Raw genomic sequence first — 16,181 nt, 5'->3', positions numbered from 1 at the left:
GCTACAATAAAAATTGCATCAATACCGTATTTCGTGCTACATGCAAAATGTAAGTTTCTTAAATAACTTGGGCATTTTTGCTGCATGAACGTTGGCAATATACGCAGCGTATTCTTTTAACTTTAGTTTATCTTGGGTTTCATTTTTACAACAAATATATCTCAGTTGAACACATATTTCCCTATAGAACACAAGTGTAATCATTTATCATCTGAACATTAAATACCATAAGGGCATCTGAGGATGAATAAAATGTTCGAAACTGGCAATAGTCATAAACAATTAAATGTGTAAAAATATATATTTCGGATTTTGTTGGTAGCTGTTACAGAACGTATTTTACCACACTACAACTGAATCTTCAAAATGCGACCTACTCACAAACTAGTTTAAAAAACAGGAGCAGCTCAAAAATTTATCTCAAAGTTTAAGATTAACGTAACCTTCATCAGCTAGGGTCCTTTTAATAAGTATCAGAATTAACTGCTGAATAAGACAAAGCTCGATGCTAAGAGGTGGATATCGGGATGGTGGCGTCCGAAAACTCATCAAATCGCTTACCATTTCCCATAAACTACCCAGTTTAATGCGAGAGACATAATCCCACCACGCCTTTGGGTATTCATTCAGACTCTATGAAAGTACCACAAAATATTGTTGCTTTGGAATGTGTAACAGCGAAACATGAATTTGGGTTAAAGTGACATTATCTAGCATTGTGATAAGGTCCTCGTCCCGGCTCCGGACGGTCCAATAGATGAAGTGCACGCCTGAAGAAGTAAAACGCTGTTCACATAACAAAAACTGGCATGAAATATTCTATAGCTTTCGTTATCTAGGTAATGACTATGTGAATGAGTGATGGAAAAATGATCTGTTTTACCTCCTTTCTTTTTAAAGCATTAATTTAAACGTTGCGCAGTATTACTGATAGAAGCGAACAGCGTCGAAGTCCGAAACTGTTTAAGACTTACTTGTTGTTGTATACACTCGTTTGAATTTTTCTCCGTTCTCGAGACGAATCTTTGAAGCAAAAGAATAACTATAGCAGTCCCAACGATGACTGGAACAAAAACCGTGACAGTTGGTTGTTCTTGGGCCGAGTGAGAAGACCTACAAAAACTGCAAGAGAGAAACAATGTACTATTCCTGTCTCACGGCTGATGGTGTCGAAAGATTTTTGTTTCCATACATCAGTACAGGCGAGTGTGAATGACAATTACCTAAAATATTTGCAGTTAATTTCCACTGCTTATTGTCATGCAATTCATGAAATGTATGATCTACGATCATTTACCAAAAATATAACCTAGAAGTTACTTAACAAATTTTAAATTTACAAGGGTCACTCAATAAAAACTGGAATATTTTTTAAAATCTTTTACGACGATGGAATACAACACTTATTTCATTTTCAACTTAACCACTGCAGAAGCTTCTCCGTTCCACGTGCAAAAACAATTCTTAGAGATGTGTGCGTAACCAGTCAAGAGCTGCCGTCTGGACTTCATCATCAATGAACCTTGAGCCACTAAGAGATTGTTTCAGGGATTTAAAAACATGATAGTGCCAGATCCGAGGAATACGGAGTGTGGCAAGAAGATCCACCAGCACACATCCGTGCGCCTATGTTTCGTTGCTGACGTCCAATGTTTTGGAACCCACCTCGCACACACTTCCTCGAACATCAGTACGTCATGAACAATATGGTTGGCTGATCCGCCCCTAATGCTCATTGTTGCAGACGCCTGTATTCCCATATCAAGTCTCGCAGTGTTGTTCTTCGTGAATCCACAGTCAGAGCGTCCTGGTCGTGTTGAACCTTCAATACTTGTTACACCCTGTCTGAATTTATCTTCCCACTCGTGCCCTTGAGTTCGACTCACAACATTTTCACCAAATTGTGCTTCCGTCTGACGTGAATTTCAATTTGTTTCAACGCTGCAGTTAACAGAAATCTAACGACACTCCGCTGCTCCACGTTGGTGCGAACCTGCAATGGTGTCACCATCTTGTTTCACAGACTCCCAACGTCCCACTCACGAGGCAGGCTTACACGTCCGATAATAGTTCTGTAACACAGAAAAAAAGACCGAAGAAACATAACCTTGGTTGAAGTTTGGATTTTTTATACAAATTTTCTGGTTAATTATTGAATGGACCTTTGGACCTTGTAGCGTGTAATCGTCTGTTCTGATGTAAACCATCTGTTCTGTAGAGGAATTTTAATAAAAGAATGACGGTTAATGCACTGTCAATTATTAACATTTTCATTGCTGAAATTCTAATTTATTATTGTATTCGATTTTCTGTAGAAGATCGATGTGAGGGAACGAGTGATGATTAAGTATTAATGTTCCATCGACGTCGGGGTCATAAAAAAGCGCAGCACAAGTTCGGATTTGGGAACTACGCCAATCTGGCACAGTCACTTTGCACAACTGTACGGACTACCGTAGCCTCCCTCCTCAGTCCAAATTCCTATTAAAGCCTCATCCTACTTAGCATTCCCCCTAAACTTGAACAGCATTGAAGAGGCTCTCCAGATGTATTTCAATAGCACCTCAACATCGAACGAAACGAGGGATCTAGCCTGAAACCCAGCCCTAGGTGCTTTGTTCAAATGAAACTATATGGTTCCGGAGAACGTTCCAAGTCTCAAATACCTTTCATGTGTACCAACTGGGCTGAGGCGTGAATGCGTATTTGGACTGAGGACGGATGGGTGCTAGGGCAGACCGCACAGTTGCGGAAAGACACTGTGCCAGAATGATTTAGCGCTTAGGGCATCTGCATAGTGAGCAGGAGGCCTGGTTTCGAATCCGTTCATTGGTACAAATTTTCGTTAGTTGCTTCAGTCTGCAAAGAAACATAATTTAATACTCTATACTTGCAAGTGAAATGTGGTACTCTGAGTGCTTAGAACGGCACAAAAATGTGCGTAGGATAGAAATATCTCATCCCAAAATCTGTCGTAACAGCCACTTGCATGCGAAACTGCACTCCCTATCACGAGAGACATTTGATTGTTCACGTATTCGTGGTCTAAGAGTGGAAATTTGGTATTGCGAAGAATCAAAATGTCGAAATAACAGGACCAAAAATACCAAAAATACACCGACGACAAAAAGTATTCCCAACCTCTTAATGTGTACCGCTTTATCAATACAAGCTCTATGTGAGTTGGACAGCTGACATTGTAAGACTACAAGATGGAAAACACGGTCGTCACTCATCATTAGACATCACTCTTGCTGCAACAAACTATTTTATACACCGAAGAAGAAGTCTATTTACAAATGGCTTAGGGAAAGGCAGATTACGACACTGACAGAGCAACATCAGCTTTTGAAAATATAATTAGTGCTGCGTTTGTGATTGGACTCCTTGAGTGCAGGAATGATGTTCGAGGTGAAGAAGTGCATGAAGTGCATGTTGTTCTCTTTCACTTTTCTTTGACTAATTCATGGAAATACCACACCTATATTTCGGAACTGAACAGCTGTGCAACACTATCACATCAGTAGAATGAGTTTGTTTTTCAGATGGTGTACTTCTTTTAAGCAGAGGGAAATCAAGCAATAAGTCGTCACACTGAAATATAGGTGTTCTTCGTTTTGTTACAGCGATATTTTATTTCTTTGCTTAACCAAAGTTCCCGTCATAAGCTGTGAAATGTCACTTGCGATGATACACGCAGTTTTCCATGCTAATGGGTCATACGACTGTTTTTTGGACCCACGATTATATTTTAAGCACATTTTCGTGTGGTTGTGGGCGTTCAAAACCACGTATTTCCCATGTTAGTGACGTCGCTGCCGATGGTACGTTAAAGTCAAACAAAGCGATAACGGAAGTTCTGGAATGCCTGTAGAATGAAGGTTGAGTGCCTGTTAGAGTATTAATTATGAAGTTTCATAAATTAAGAACTCTGAAAAGAACAACAACGCGATGGCGTGATCAGAGATTTTTTTTTATCGTCACTCTTCTGACTAATTTGAGGCGTCCCGCTGTGAATTCTTCTCCTGTGCCAACCGAACTTCCAACTTACATCTTCATTTACATCTACATCTACATGGATACTCTGGAAATCACATTTAAGTGCCTGGCAGAGGGTTCATCCAACCACGTTCACAATTCTCTATTATTCCAATCTCGTATAGCGCGAGCAAAGAATGAACACCTATATCTTTCCGTACCAGCTCTGATTTCCTTTATTTTATCATGGTGATCGTTCCTCGCTATGTAGGTCGGTGTCAAAAGATATTTTTTGCATTCGGAGGAGAAAGTTGGTGACTGGAATTTTGTGAGAGGATTCCGTCGCAACGTAAAACGCATTTCTTTTAATGATGTCCAACCCAAATCCTGTATCATTTCTGTGACACTCTCTCCCATATTTCTCGATAATACAAAACGTGCTAGCTTTCTTTGAACTTTTTCGATGTACTCCGTCAGTCATGTCTGGTAAGGATCCCACACCGCGCAGCAGTATTCTAAAAGAGGACGGAAAAGAATAGTGTAGGTACTCTGCTTAGTAGGTCTGTTACATTTTCACATTGTCCTGCCAATAAAACGCAGTCATTTGTTAGCCTTGCCCACAACGTTTTCTATGTGTTCCCTCCAATTTAAGCTGTTAGTAACTGTAATACCTAGGTATTTAGTTGAATTTGCGGTCTTTAGATTAGACTGATTTATCGTGTAACCGAAGTTTGACGAGTTCCTTTTAGCACTCATGTGGATGACCTCACACTTTTCGTTATTTAGAGTTAACTCCCACTCAATTATTTTTTCTAAATCGTTTTGGAGTTTGTTTTGATCTTCTGATGACTTTATTTAGTCGATAAACGACAGTGTCATCTGCAAACACCGAAGACGGCTGGTCAGATTGTCTCCGATATCACTTATGTAGATAAAGAACAGCAAAGGGACTATAACACTACCTTGGGGAACGCCATAAATCACTTCTTTTTACATCCTCAATTATTTTATGGATGTGCTTAAATCTTTTTCTTCCTCTTCAGTTCCTACCCTCTATAGCTCCCTTTAGTACCGTGGAACTCATTCCGCTGTGTCTTGACTGACGTCCTTTCATCCTGTTCCCTCTTCTTGTCAGTGTGTCCCATATATTCCTTTCCTCGCCAAATCTGTGCAGAACTTCGTAATTCCTTACCTTATCGGTAAATCCATACATGTATCTTCTCATCATTACTAACTTTTCTACAGGAGCATGTATACAATGTAAATGGCATATTACTATATACATAAGTAGGTCTACTTTGGGTCCTCGGATCAATACCACAATGCCAGGTCTTGTAGGCGATGACATCTCGATCGGCGAATAATTCAAGGATGCAACAGTTTGAAAAAATTCGGAAACATGGTGCCGCACTGCCCGCTGAGCGCCTAGCGATTCGGTGACGCAACCCGCCCGACTTGGCTCGGAGTCAGGCCCGGACTCACCAGAGTAACGCGCTGCTAGTAGGGCTACTGCGCGCGTCCGGGATAACCCACTCCTGCTGGTGCGTGCAGAGTCTAAGTCCCTTATCAGCTCGTTACTGACTGAAATCCTTTTATCCTGTTCCCTCTTCTTGTCAGTGTGTCCCATATATTCGTTTCCTCGCCAAATCTGTGCAGAACCTCGTCATTCCTTACCTTATCGGTGCACCTAATCTTCGACATTCTTCTGCAGCACCCACACTCAAGTGCTCCGATTCTCTTCTGTTGCGGTTTCCCCTCAATCCACGTTTTTGAGTTTTATCACTAATAAAATGCTGTTCTAAAAATAAAGATGAAACATTTATTTTCATTCACATGTATATACATGTTGTTCGAGTGTCAAAGGTGAATTCGTTTTCAGTCTTCCATTTTAGATCGCCTCTCCTTACTGAGATTTCGAATGAGTGTCCTCGGTCCTGCAGCACCCACCGCACAATACGTCAGCTTACTCCGGCACCACTGCGGGAACCGCGGCGACGCTCACCCACGCGGGGAGACGTGGAGACTCAGACGGAAGATTCGTAGCTGAGGCCGAGCGCGAGGCGCGGTCACTGGCAGAGGGGTGTGGTGGTCGCGGGCCGCAGCACGTCGCTGCCGCGGTCTCCCTTGCCGCCCTGCTGCGCCGGGTGCGGCGCCTTGGAGTCGTGCAGGTGGTTCATGGCGGCGTCGAAGCTGACCCCCTGGTGGCGGTGCAGCAACCCGGAGCGCGCTCGCTGCCGGTCTCCGTGCTGCGCCGCACTGCTGTTGGTGCTGCTGCTGCTGTTGTTTCCGTTGCCGTTGCTGCTGCTGTTGTTGCCGGAGCTGGGGGCGCCAGTGCTGTCGAGCCGCGGGCAGGAGGCGCTGTGGGGCGACAGGGCGGCGGCTGGCACCACGGCGGAGACCGCCTCCGACGCCGCCATGGCCGCCGCCAGCTCCTCCTCCCACGCCTTCTCCTTCTGCTCCATCGCCAGCACCCTCTCGCGGTTGTACACTCTGAACTCCGGGACGTGACTCAGTTGATTCTCCGCTGGCAGGTCGCAGTCAACCTGAAACGGACCGCGAGGTACCTATCGTTTTAGTCCTGTTAAGGCCGAATAAACACCAGTGGAATGGGGCATAACGACAGGCGACGTTACCGACCAATGGTGAAGTGTTCACCTTAGAACAGTGGTTCCCAATCTGGGGGTTATTATCTGACGAGAGTGAAAGGTATGTGCTAAGGTCTGATCAGGGTAGCTCCAGAAAATAAAATCGGTAGTTGCCAACCGCAAGGTGGAATGAGTATAAAATCTTGAGTAGGCTCTGAGCACTATGGGACTTAACATCTGAGGTCATCAGTCCCCTAGAACTTAGAACTACTTAAACCTAACCAACCTAAGGACATCATGCAACACCCAGTCATCACGAGGCAGAGAAAATCCCTGACCCCGCCGGGAATCGAACCCGGGAACCCGGGCGTGCGAAGCGAGAACGCTGCCGCACGACCACGAGATGCGGACCCGAGACTCGAGCTCGGGACCTTTGCCTTTCGCGGGCAAGTGCTCTACCACCTGAGCTACCCAAGCACGACTCACGCCCCGTCCTCACGGCTTTACTTCTGCCAGTACCTCGTCTCCTACCTCCCAAACTTTACAGAAGCTCTCCTGCGAACCTTGGAGAACTACTGAAAGAAAGGATATTGCGGAGACATGGCTTAGACACAGTTTGGGGGATGTTTCCAGAAGTTTTAAAGGTGGGAGACGAGATACTGGCAGAAGTAAAGCTGTGAGGACGGGGCGTGAGTCGTGCTTGGGTAGCTCAGGTGGTAGAGTACTTGCCCGCGAAAGGCAAAGGTCCGAGTTTGAGAGAATATGTGCAAGTTGGTCAGAAAATGTGTGAGATGCTTATAGGGATGTTACAGGGCAGGTTGTACTTAGACATAAATGTTAAGAAAAAATTCGATACATTGCTGCGTTTCAAAGTTATTTAGCGTAGAATTTAGCCAATCGGGGCGTCGCGCGCTCACACTCAAGCGGCCTGCCACGAGCGGTGTCGCCCAATGAGTGCTTTGTCTCGTTAGCTGAAACTTGAATTTACGCGCCGACGATCTGATTGGCTAACTTCAATGCTAAATAACCCGGAAACGGCGCAACGAATCGAATTTTTATCTTAACATTTATGTCTCAGTACAACCTGCTCTGTAACATCCATACAAGCATTTCATACATTTTCTGACCACCATGTACAATCATTTCCATTTGGTTTTTGTTAGATAATGTTCAGAGTTCGGATTTGTATGTCCAAGGTTTGACGCAGTAAGCGTATTAGAAAATTTTTTGTAGGAGTGATTCGTGCTACAAAAATCTTTGAAATGGTCTGATCAGGGTCATACACAAAACCTATATATATATTGTTAAAATTTTAAGTCATACACAAAACCTACCATTTCAAACATTTTTGTAGCACGAATCACTCTTACAAAAAATTTTCCAAAATATATATTGAGATCAACATTGTGTTTAAATCTAATAGCCTGCATCATAATCGTATTTAATACGAAAATGAGTAGTAAAGTAAAGTTTTCCACCAATGAAAGAATGTACATCTACATCTACATCTACATGACTACTCTGCAATTCACATTTAAGTGCTTGGCAGAGGGTTCGTCGAACCACAATCATACTATATCTCTACCATTCCACCCCCGAACAGCGCGCGGGAAAAACGAACACCTAAACCTTTCTGTTCGAGCTCTGATTTCTCTTATTTAATTTTGATGATCATTCCTACCTATGTAGGTTGGGCTCAACAAAATATTTTGGCATTCGGAAGAGAAAGTTGGTGACCGAAATTTCGTAAGTAGATCTCGCCGCGACGAAAAACGTCTTTGCTTTAACGACTTCCATCCCAACTCGCGTATCATATCTGCCACACTCTCTCCCCTACTACGTGATAATACAAAACGAGCTGCCCTTTTTTGCACCCTTTTGATGTCCTCCGTCAATCCCACCTGGTAAGGATCCCACACCGCGCAGCAATATTCTAACAGAGGACGAACGAGTGTAGTGTAAGCTGTCTCTTTAGTGGACTTGTTGCATCTTGTAAGTGTCCTGCCTATGAAACGCAACCTTTGGCTCGCCTTCCCCACAATAGTATCTATGTGGTCTTTCCAACTGAAGTTGTTCGTAATTTTAATACCCAGGTACTTAGTTGAATTGACAGTCTTGAGAATCGTACTATTTATCGAGTAATCGAATTCCAACGGATTTCTTTGGGAACTCATGTGGATCACCTCACACTTTTCGTTATTTAGCGTCAACTGCCACTTGCCACACCATACAGCAATCTTTTCTAAATCGCTTTGCAACTGATACTGGTCTTCGGATGACCTTACTAGACGGTAGATTACAGCATCATCTGCGAGCAACCTAAGAGAACTGCTCAGATTGTCACCCAGGTCATTTATATAGATCAGGAACAGCAGAGGTCCCAGGACGCTTGCCGGCCGAAATGGCCGTGCGGTGAAAGGCGCTGCAGTCTGGAACCGCAAGACCGCTACGGTCGCAGGTTCGAATCCTGCCTCGGGCATGGATGTTTGTGATGTCCTTAGGTTGGTTAGGTTTAACTAGTTCTAAGTTCTAGGAGACTTATGACCTCAGCAGTTGAGTCCCATAGTGCTCAGAGCCATTTGAGACCAGGACGCTTCCCTGGGGAACACATTATATCACTTCAGTTTTACTCGATGATTTGCCGTCTATTACTACGAACTGCGACCTTCCTGACAGGAAATCACGAACCCAGTCGCACAACTGAGACGATACCTCGTAGGCACGCAGCTTGATTAGAAGTCGCTTGTGAGGAACGGTGTCAAAAGCTTTCCGGAAATCTAGAAATACGGAATCAACTTGAGATCCCCTGTCGATAACGGCCATTACTTCGTGCGAATAAAGAGCTGGCTGCGTTGCACAAGAACGATGTTTTCTGAAACCATGCTGATTACGTATCAATAGATCGTTCCCTTCGAGGTGGCTCATAATGTTTGAATACAGTATATGCTCCAAAACCCTACTGCAAACCGACGTCAATGATATAGGTTTGTAGTTAGATGGATTACTCCTACTACCCTTTTTAAACACTGGTGCGACCTGCGCAATTTTCCAATCTGTAGGTACAGATCTATCGGTAAGCGAGCGGTTGTATATTATTGCTAAGTAGGGAGCTATTGTATCAGCGTAATCTGAAAGGAACCTAATCGGTATACAATCTGGACCTGAAGACTTGCCCGTATCAAGTGATTTGAGTTGCTTCGCAACCCCTAAGGTATCTACTTCTAAGAAACTCACGCTAGCAGCTGTTCGTGTTTCAAATTCTGGAATATTCCATTCATCTTCCCTGGTGAAGGAATTTCGGAAAACTACGTTCAATAACTCCGCTTTAGCGGCACAGTCGTTGGTAACAGTACCATTGGCACTGCGCAGCGAAGGTATTGACTGCGTCTTGCCGCTTGTGTACTTTACACAAGAGGCCTCTATGCAATATATATGTGCAATTCATGGCTTGAAATCGATTTTGGTCGAACTAACGAGCAAAGTTAATTCAAATAACTAATTTTATGCCATTGCGCAACTAGCATTATCCAAGTCAAGATATATTTTTAATAAGTAAACATCTGGGCCAAAAGTTAATTTCCCAGTAGCATATTACTGCCATTGCACAAACGGCATTATTCTCTTAAACTTGATTGCTGAGTCAAATACATGTTGCATTTCTGGCAAAATGGAGGAGGGCAAGAAACAAGTTCACAGACGCAGTCAGACGCAGTTTAGTTGAATAATTAATTTAGAACAATCTTATCAATGATACAATCAAAATAAAAAAGGAAACAATTTTGGTTACCTACTTTCAAGAGGTAAAATGAAATTTTCCGACGGATAAACATTAAAGGTTTCGCTACTGTTTTGGTCAACAAACTGAATTGTTTTTGGAAGTCATTATTATTACCACTACTTTGCAAGATTGCAGTGCTAGGTGGATAATTTACCAACAATTACATTTTTTTCGAATACTAGCCTTAACGTGTGGCACAATATGGTGGAGGTTACAGCTTATCAAATAAACATATAGACAACTTGTTCCTTACGAAGTCCACCCATTACACACAGTCTCTGTATCAGGCTCTTTTGACGGTAACACTATCAAAAACTGGTTCAAATGGCTCTGAGCACTATGCGACTTAACTTCTGAGGTCATCAGTCGCCTAAAACTTAGAACTAATTAAACCTAACTAACCTAAGGACATCACACACATCCATGCCTGAGGCAGGATTCGAACCTGCGACCGTAGCGGTCGCTCGGCTGCAGACTGCAGCGCCTAGAACCGCACGGCCACTCCGGCCGGCGACAGTAACACTGAGGCATATAAATAACAAGCAGGGTATTTCCGTAAGTGCGTGAGAAATTTTAACAGGACGTAGAGGGTGCGCCACTGAACAATATGAGGTACGGAACCTGGGGTCGGAGAAACTTTCTTAGGGAGATAATAGGAATAAAATCACGCTACTGTGTACTTTTCTCTTTACATCAGTTAATTGCAAATACCATAATCGACACAATGAATGTACCATTTCTACAGCCGACCGCGGTGGTCTAGCGGTTCTAGGCGCTCAGTCCGGAACCGCGCGACTGCTACGGTCGCAGGTTCGAATCCTGCCTCAGGCATGGATGTGTGTGATGTCCTTAGGTTAGTTAGGTTTAAGTAGTTCTAAGTTCTAGGGGACTGATGACCACAGATGTTAAGTCCGATAGTGCTCAGAGCCATTTGAACCATTTCAACTGTATCTTAAAAAATGTGCTGAAACTGACGGCCTTCGACCTCAGTGCTCGCTTGAAATCGGCGAATATCCCTGGTGTTTCGAAGCACATGATAGGCAGCTACAACTATGGCAACTAATTCCATCTCCGTATCCATTGCGATCTCATACACAAGTGACTTTACAAATCCCCGTATGAAATAATAAAGGGGATTCAGATCACATAACCTCGCATACGTTGGATTAGGACCTTCCCTTCCAATCCAGCGACGAGGAAATACTGTACCGGTACTGCTCCACCGTGTTGTACTGTACTTCTCTGAATAGCACTGAGTAATGAATGAGTTGAAAAATGGTTGAAATGGCTCTAAGCACTATAGGACTTAACATCTGAGGTCAACAATCCCCTCGACAGGACTACTTAAGCTTAACTAACCTAAAGACATCACACACATCCATGCCAGCGGCAGGATTCGAACCTGCGACAAGAGCAGAGCGCAGTTCCGGACTGAAGCACCTAGAACCGCTCGGCCACATCAGCCGGCAATGAATGACTCTGTCGTTGATTCATAGCACGTTGTGTCACGGACAATGTAAATACGGTGCAACAGAGCCACTTTATAGACAAGTAAAGTAAACAAAACTTTCAACATGGCTTCCTGGTAATCAGGCTCTTCCTCCTTGTCTCCTTGCAGGAAATAAATAATCTACATGTAAATAAATAGCACAGTACGTGTTACTTGTACACGTTCTACTTGCAAATAAGCTGTAAAACAGTAATATTGCTAGACAAACCGGTAGACAGGTTTAATTCCATATCTCCTTAAGCTGACTTCTCCGAGCCCAGCTTCCTTGCTTCAATTTGGTCAGTGGAGAATTCTCTATGCCTTGTTACATTTTTGGACGCTCTTACGGAAATCCCTGTGTACACACAAACGAACTAACTGATGGCATAACACAACAGTAGCTACGAGGGTCAGTCCATAATTCACGGCAACTATGGTATATCGAGCGAATGTTTCGCATTACCATAATCACAGTAAATACTGTACATTTGAAAGCCCGCGGCAGACATTACCGAAATCAAGCGATCGCATTCGAGGATGGCTCGGTACCAGCGCCTGAAACATTCAGTATGAGCTGAACGTGCTACGGGATGGATCTGCCGACCTCTCCCCCCCCCCCCCCCCAATCCCACACCCCCATCCAATCTACTCACCAGACCTTAGTCTACGCTACTTGGACCTCATTCCACAACTAAAGAGACCACTGCGTGGGAGGCGTTTTGCAGATAGGGTAAATGACCTTGCAGCATTTCGACGACAGGTGACACACATTGATGGCAATGCCAAAGGTATTCATAGCCTACTCCATCATTGCAAACGCTGTGCGTATGCACTGGGAAACCGATTTGAAGCACAGCACTTGGTTCTGATTCATTTTTGTTCCATTTGTACTAGTGCACAATGAATTTACCCGAAGTTCCAACGAGTGTGATTGATTTCAACTTTACCGTGACCTCCTGTACTGGAGGCATTCAGATTGGCTCAAATGGCTCTGAGCACTATGGGACTCAACTGCTGTGGTCATCAGTCCCCTAGAACTTAGAACTACTTAAACCTAACTAACCTAAGGACATCACACACATCCATGCCCGATGCAGGATTCGAACCTGCGACCGTAGCAGTCGCACGGTTCCGGACTGCGCGCCTAGAACCGCGAGACCACCGCGGCCGGGGAGGCATTCAGATATACACTGTCGCGAGATCCTCAAAGTCGTCGCATTATCGCAAAATATACCATAGTTCCTACGACTTATACAATGACCCTTGTATGTAATGGCTACTACACTGCTGTAGGGTCTACATTGTATTACTATTATAATTATTAGTTCCAGTGATAGGATAAAACGCCTCGTGATGGCTGGGTGTTGTGTGATGTCCTTAGGTTAGTTAGGTTTAAGTAGTTCTAAGTTCTAGGGGACTGATGACCTAAGATGTTAAGTCCCATAGTGCTCAGAGCCATTTGAACCATTTGATAGGATAAAACGCATTGGCTGCCTGAAGTCTTCCGATTTTTGTGAGCTCAGAACCAAGGAGTCTGGCAGTCACAAGATTCACAAACAGTAGTGCTCAGTATAGTGCAAGCCTTTTAAAATAATTGTCTTTAAACGGGGATGCAGGGTGTGGGTGCAGCGAGTGACTCTAGGGGGACGAATGGTGTAGCGGAAACATATCACTACCCTCGATGAAGACAATAAGTTTTCTTTCCTGACAAGGAGTTGTAGATACCACTCACGATGCACTGAAATTTGCTGTATCATACCACAAAAGATGATGATAAAAATAAGGTGTACCAATTGTCTCATTGTCTAATTCGTATATGGTTTAGTAAAACACTTGCAAAAACTAAATTTATTTATCTTTGGTCGTTGTGAAAATAAAAGCGTTCAGGGAAAATTCTTTTTCGTTCTAAAGTTTAGCTAGGCCCTAATGTTGATGATAGTCGGCGGAGGAGGAGGTGCTACCTAATATCCTATTGCACTCTGGGCTAATGGTCTCACAAACACTGGGAATAGAAGAAACGTCAAGACGTCAGTTCAATTACACTAGTACTTACAAGGGGAATACTGATTTTGGTAACTTATTATATTTATGGTACATGAAGCTCAGAACGCAAATACACCTCCCCCAAAGCAGTTCGACGGAACTCACAAAAATACTAGAGAGAAGCAGCTTTGTAGGTTTCCCGCCGTTTTTAGTAGCTTAAACTGTCGGAGTGGTCTTTCTACATGCGAGGTGGCTTTGCGGTAGAGTGCTCGCCTGAAGCATTTGGGGGAGGGGGGCTGGGTTCGAATCCTGGTAGAATGAAGTTTTTAAAGCAAGGTACATGTGCTCTGAGCATTTACATGAAGTATGAAATACAAAAAGGTGGAAAAAAATCAATTTGTAAGTTTTTTAATTGTACAGTATTGATTAAAAATTCTTTATAAAACATGAGAATATAATGAAACGTTTTTTTTGCAACGAAACCTGGACTTTTATGTGCAATAAACAATTATGAATAATAAGGCATGCTTTTTCATGAAAATGGCAATTCAATGTATTAGTTACCATATATTCGATGAATTTTATATTCAATTGACGAAGGTATTCGAACTCGACGGAAAAAATACGAAAAAATTATGACCGAAACGAGACTCGCTCTAGCGATTACCATTTTCGTGCGCTTTATGTATTCTGCTCTTCACTAAAACGCTCATAGAACATTTACCTTTGTCTAAAAGTCTTTATTGTATCTGGAATCGAAACCGTACCTCCCCCAGACAGTGAGCGAGCACTGGACCATATGACAACGCTGCTAGTTGAAAGGACCCTCTTAGAATGAAATTTTCACTCTACAGCGGAGTGTGCGCTGATATGAAACTTCCTGGCAGATTGAAACTGTGTTCCGGACCGAGACTCGAACTCGGGACCTTTGCCTTTCGCGGGCAAGTGCTCTACCAACTGAGCTACCCAAGCACGACTCACGCCCCGTCCCCACAGCTTTACTTCTGCCAGTACCTCGTCTACTACCTCCCAAACTTCACAGAAGCTCTCCTGCGAACCTTGCAGGACTAGCACTCCTTAATGAAAGGATATTGCGGAGACATGGCTTAGCCACAGCCTGGGGGATGTTTCTAGAATGAAATTTTCACTCTACAGCGGAGTGTGTGCTGATATGAAACTTCCTGGCAGATCAAAACTGTGTGCCGGACCGAGACTCGAACTCGGGACCCTCTTAGTTTACCATGATCAAAATGGCCGGAAAACTTCAAATCCATGTTGTCAGGTACTTTTTAAAGTTATATCGGACTGTTTTGGGGGAGATGTACACTCCAAGACAAAAACAAACAACGCACCACGAAGAAATTATCCGAATGAGACGAAAATCGGTACATGTGTACAGACTAACAAATGGATACACTTTTAGAAAAAACTGGATTATTTATTCCAGAGAAGGAGCTACAAAAACTTGCGTGAGCCCATCTCTGGCACTTATGAAAGCAGATATGGGGCTTTAAATCTACTGATAGACTTGTTGAATGTCCTCACGAGGGATATCGCCCCACATTCTGTCCATTTGGTGCGTTAGGTTGTGAAAAATTCAAAGGTACTTGGATGGTCCTTCGCTGGTCATCGGGGCCAGATGGAAGTGGGACTCATCGCTGAAGACAATTCTACATCAGTCATGAGATGCAGGCCTGGAAACGCCTCGGACGGGTTGGATACCGCAATCAACGTCGCCCGCCACACAGCCCCACGTCTAAGAGTGACAGTTGGGGTGTCATTCGGATCTCTTTGGTTGTCATCCGTGGCATCCTTGTAGGGCAGCGACAAGTCGAAGATATTCTACGCCCATTTTTGTTGCCCTTACGTTTCAGTAAGACAATGTCCGCCCGCTCATAGTGAGAGATGGGCCGCTTGTCTTTGTACTTGCCAAACCATACCTTGGTCATTGAACATAATTTGGCACGATATCCCTCAGGAGGACATGTAACAACTCTATTATAAATATCAAGTTGAATAACTGCCATCCCATAACGATAATTCCTTCGTGGTGCGTCAATGTTCTATTTTTTTTTTTTTTTTTTAACTTAGGGTGTATTTGAGTTCAGAGCTTCACGCACCATACATATAAAAAATTACAAAAATACTGTTGCCAGGCGGTCCGTTTCTAGCGGTGAAGGTGATGTTTGAGGGATGCTAAAACGAAATAACCACATGAAAAATGTGGAGAAATCGAAAAAGAAATGATTGTTGCAAGGACTGAATCAGTATACAGACACCTCAAGACAGCGTTCTATGAAATTATGAGCAAGGGCGGTAACATTAAAATGGATATTCCAGCGTTCAATGCAGAGGAGAGATCGGATAG

General features: G+C 43.5%; 1 protein-coding gene across 1 annotated transcript in view; it reads right to left on the bottom strand.

Annotated features, from left to right (window-relative positions):
* Positions 1-5,832: 5,832 nt before the first annotated feature.
* Positions 5,833-16,181, bottom strand: part of LOC126473909 (serine/threonine-protein kinase 32A) — a 622,586-nt gene continuing 612,237 nt past the window's right edge. The window contains exon 10 of the mRNA XM_050101255.1: positions 5,833-6,521. Coding sequence (XP_049957212.1) covers positions 6,045-6,521 — 477 coding nt within the window. The 3' untranslated portion in view covers positions 5,833-6,044. The remainder of the gene's footprint in view (positions 6,522-16,181) is intronic.

This window comes from Schistocerca serialis, chromosome 4 (genome assembly GCF_023864345.2).
Source record: "Schistocerca serialis cubense isolate TAMUIC-IGC-003099 chromosome 4, iqSchSeri2.2, whole genome shotgun sequence".
In the NCBI taxonomy this organism is placed as follows: domain Eukaryota; kingdom Metazoa; phylum Arthropoda; class Insecta; order Orthoptera; family Acrididae; genus Schistocerca; species Schistocerca serialis.
The sequence above is the reverse complement of the archived record's forward strand: the minus strand, read 5'-3'. Positions and strand labels throughout refer to the sequence as shown.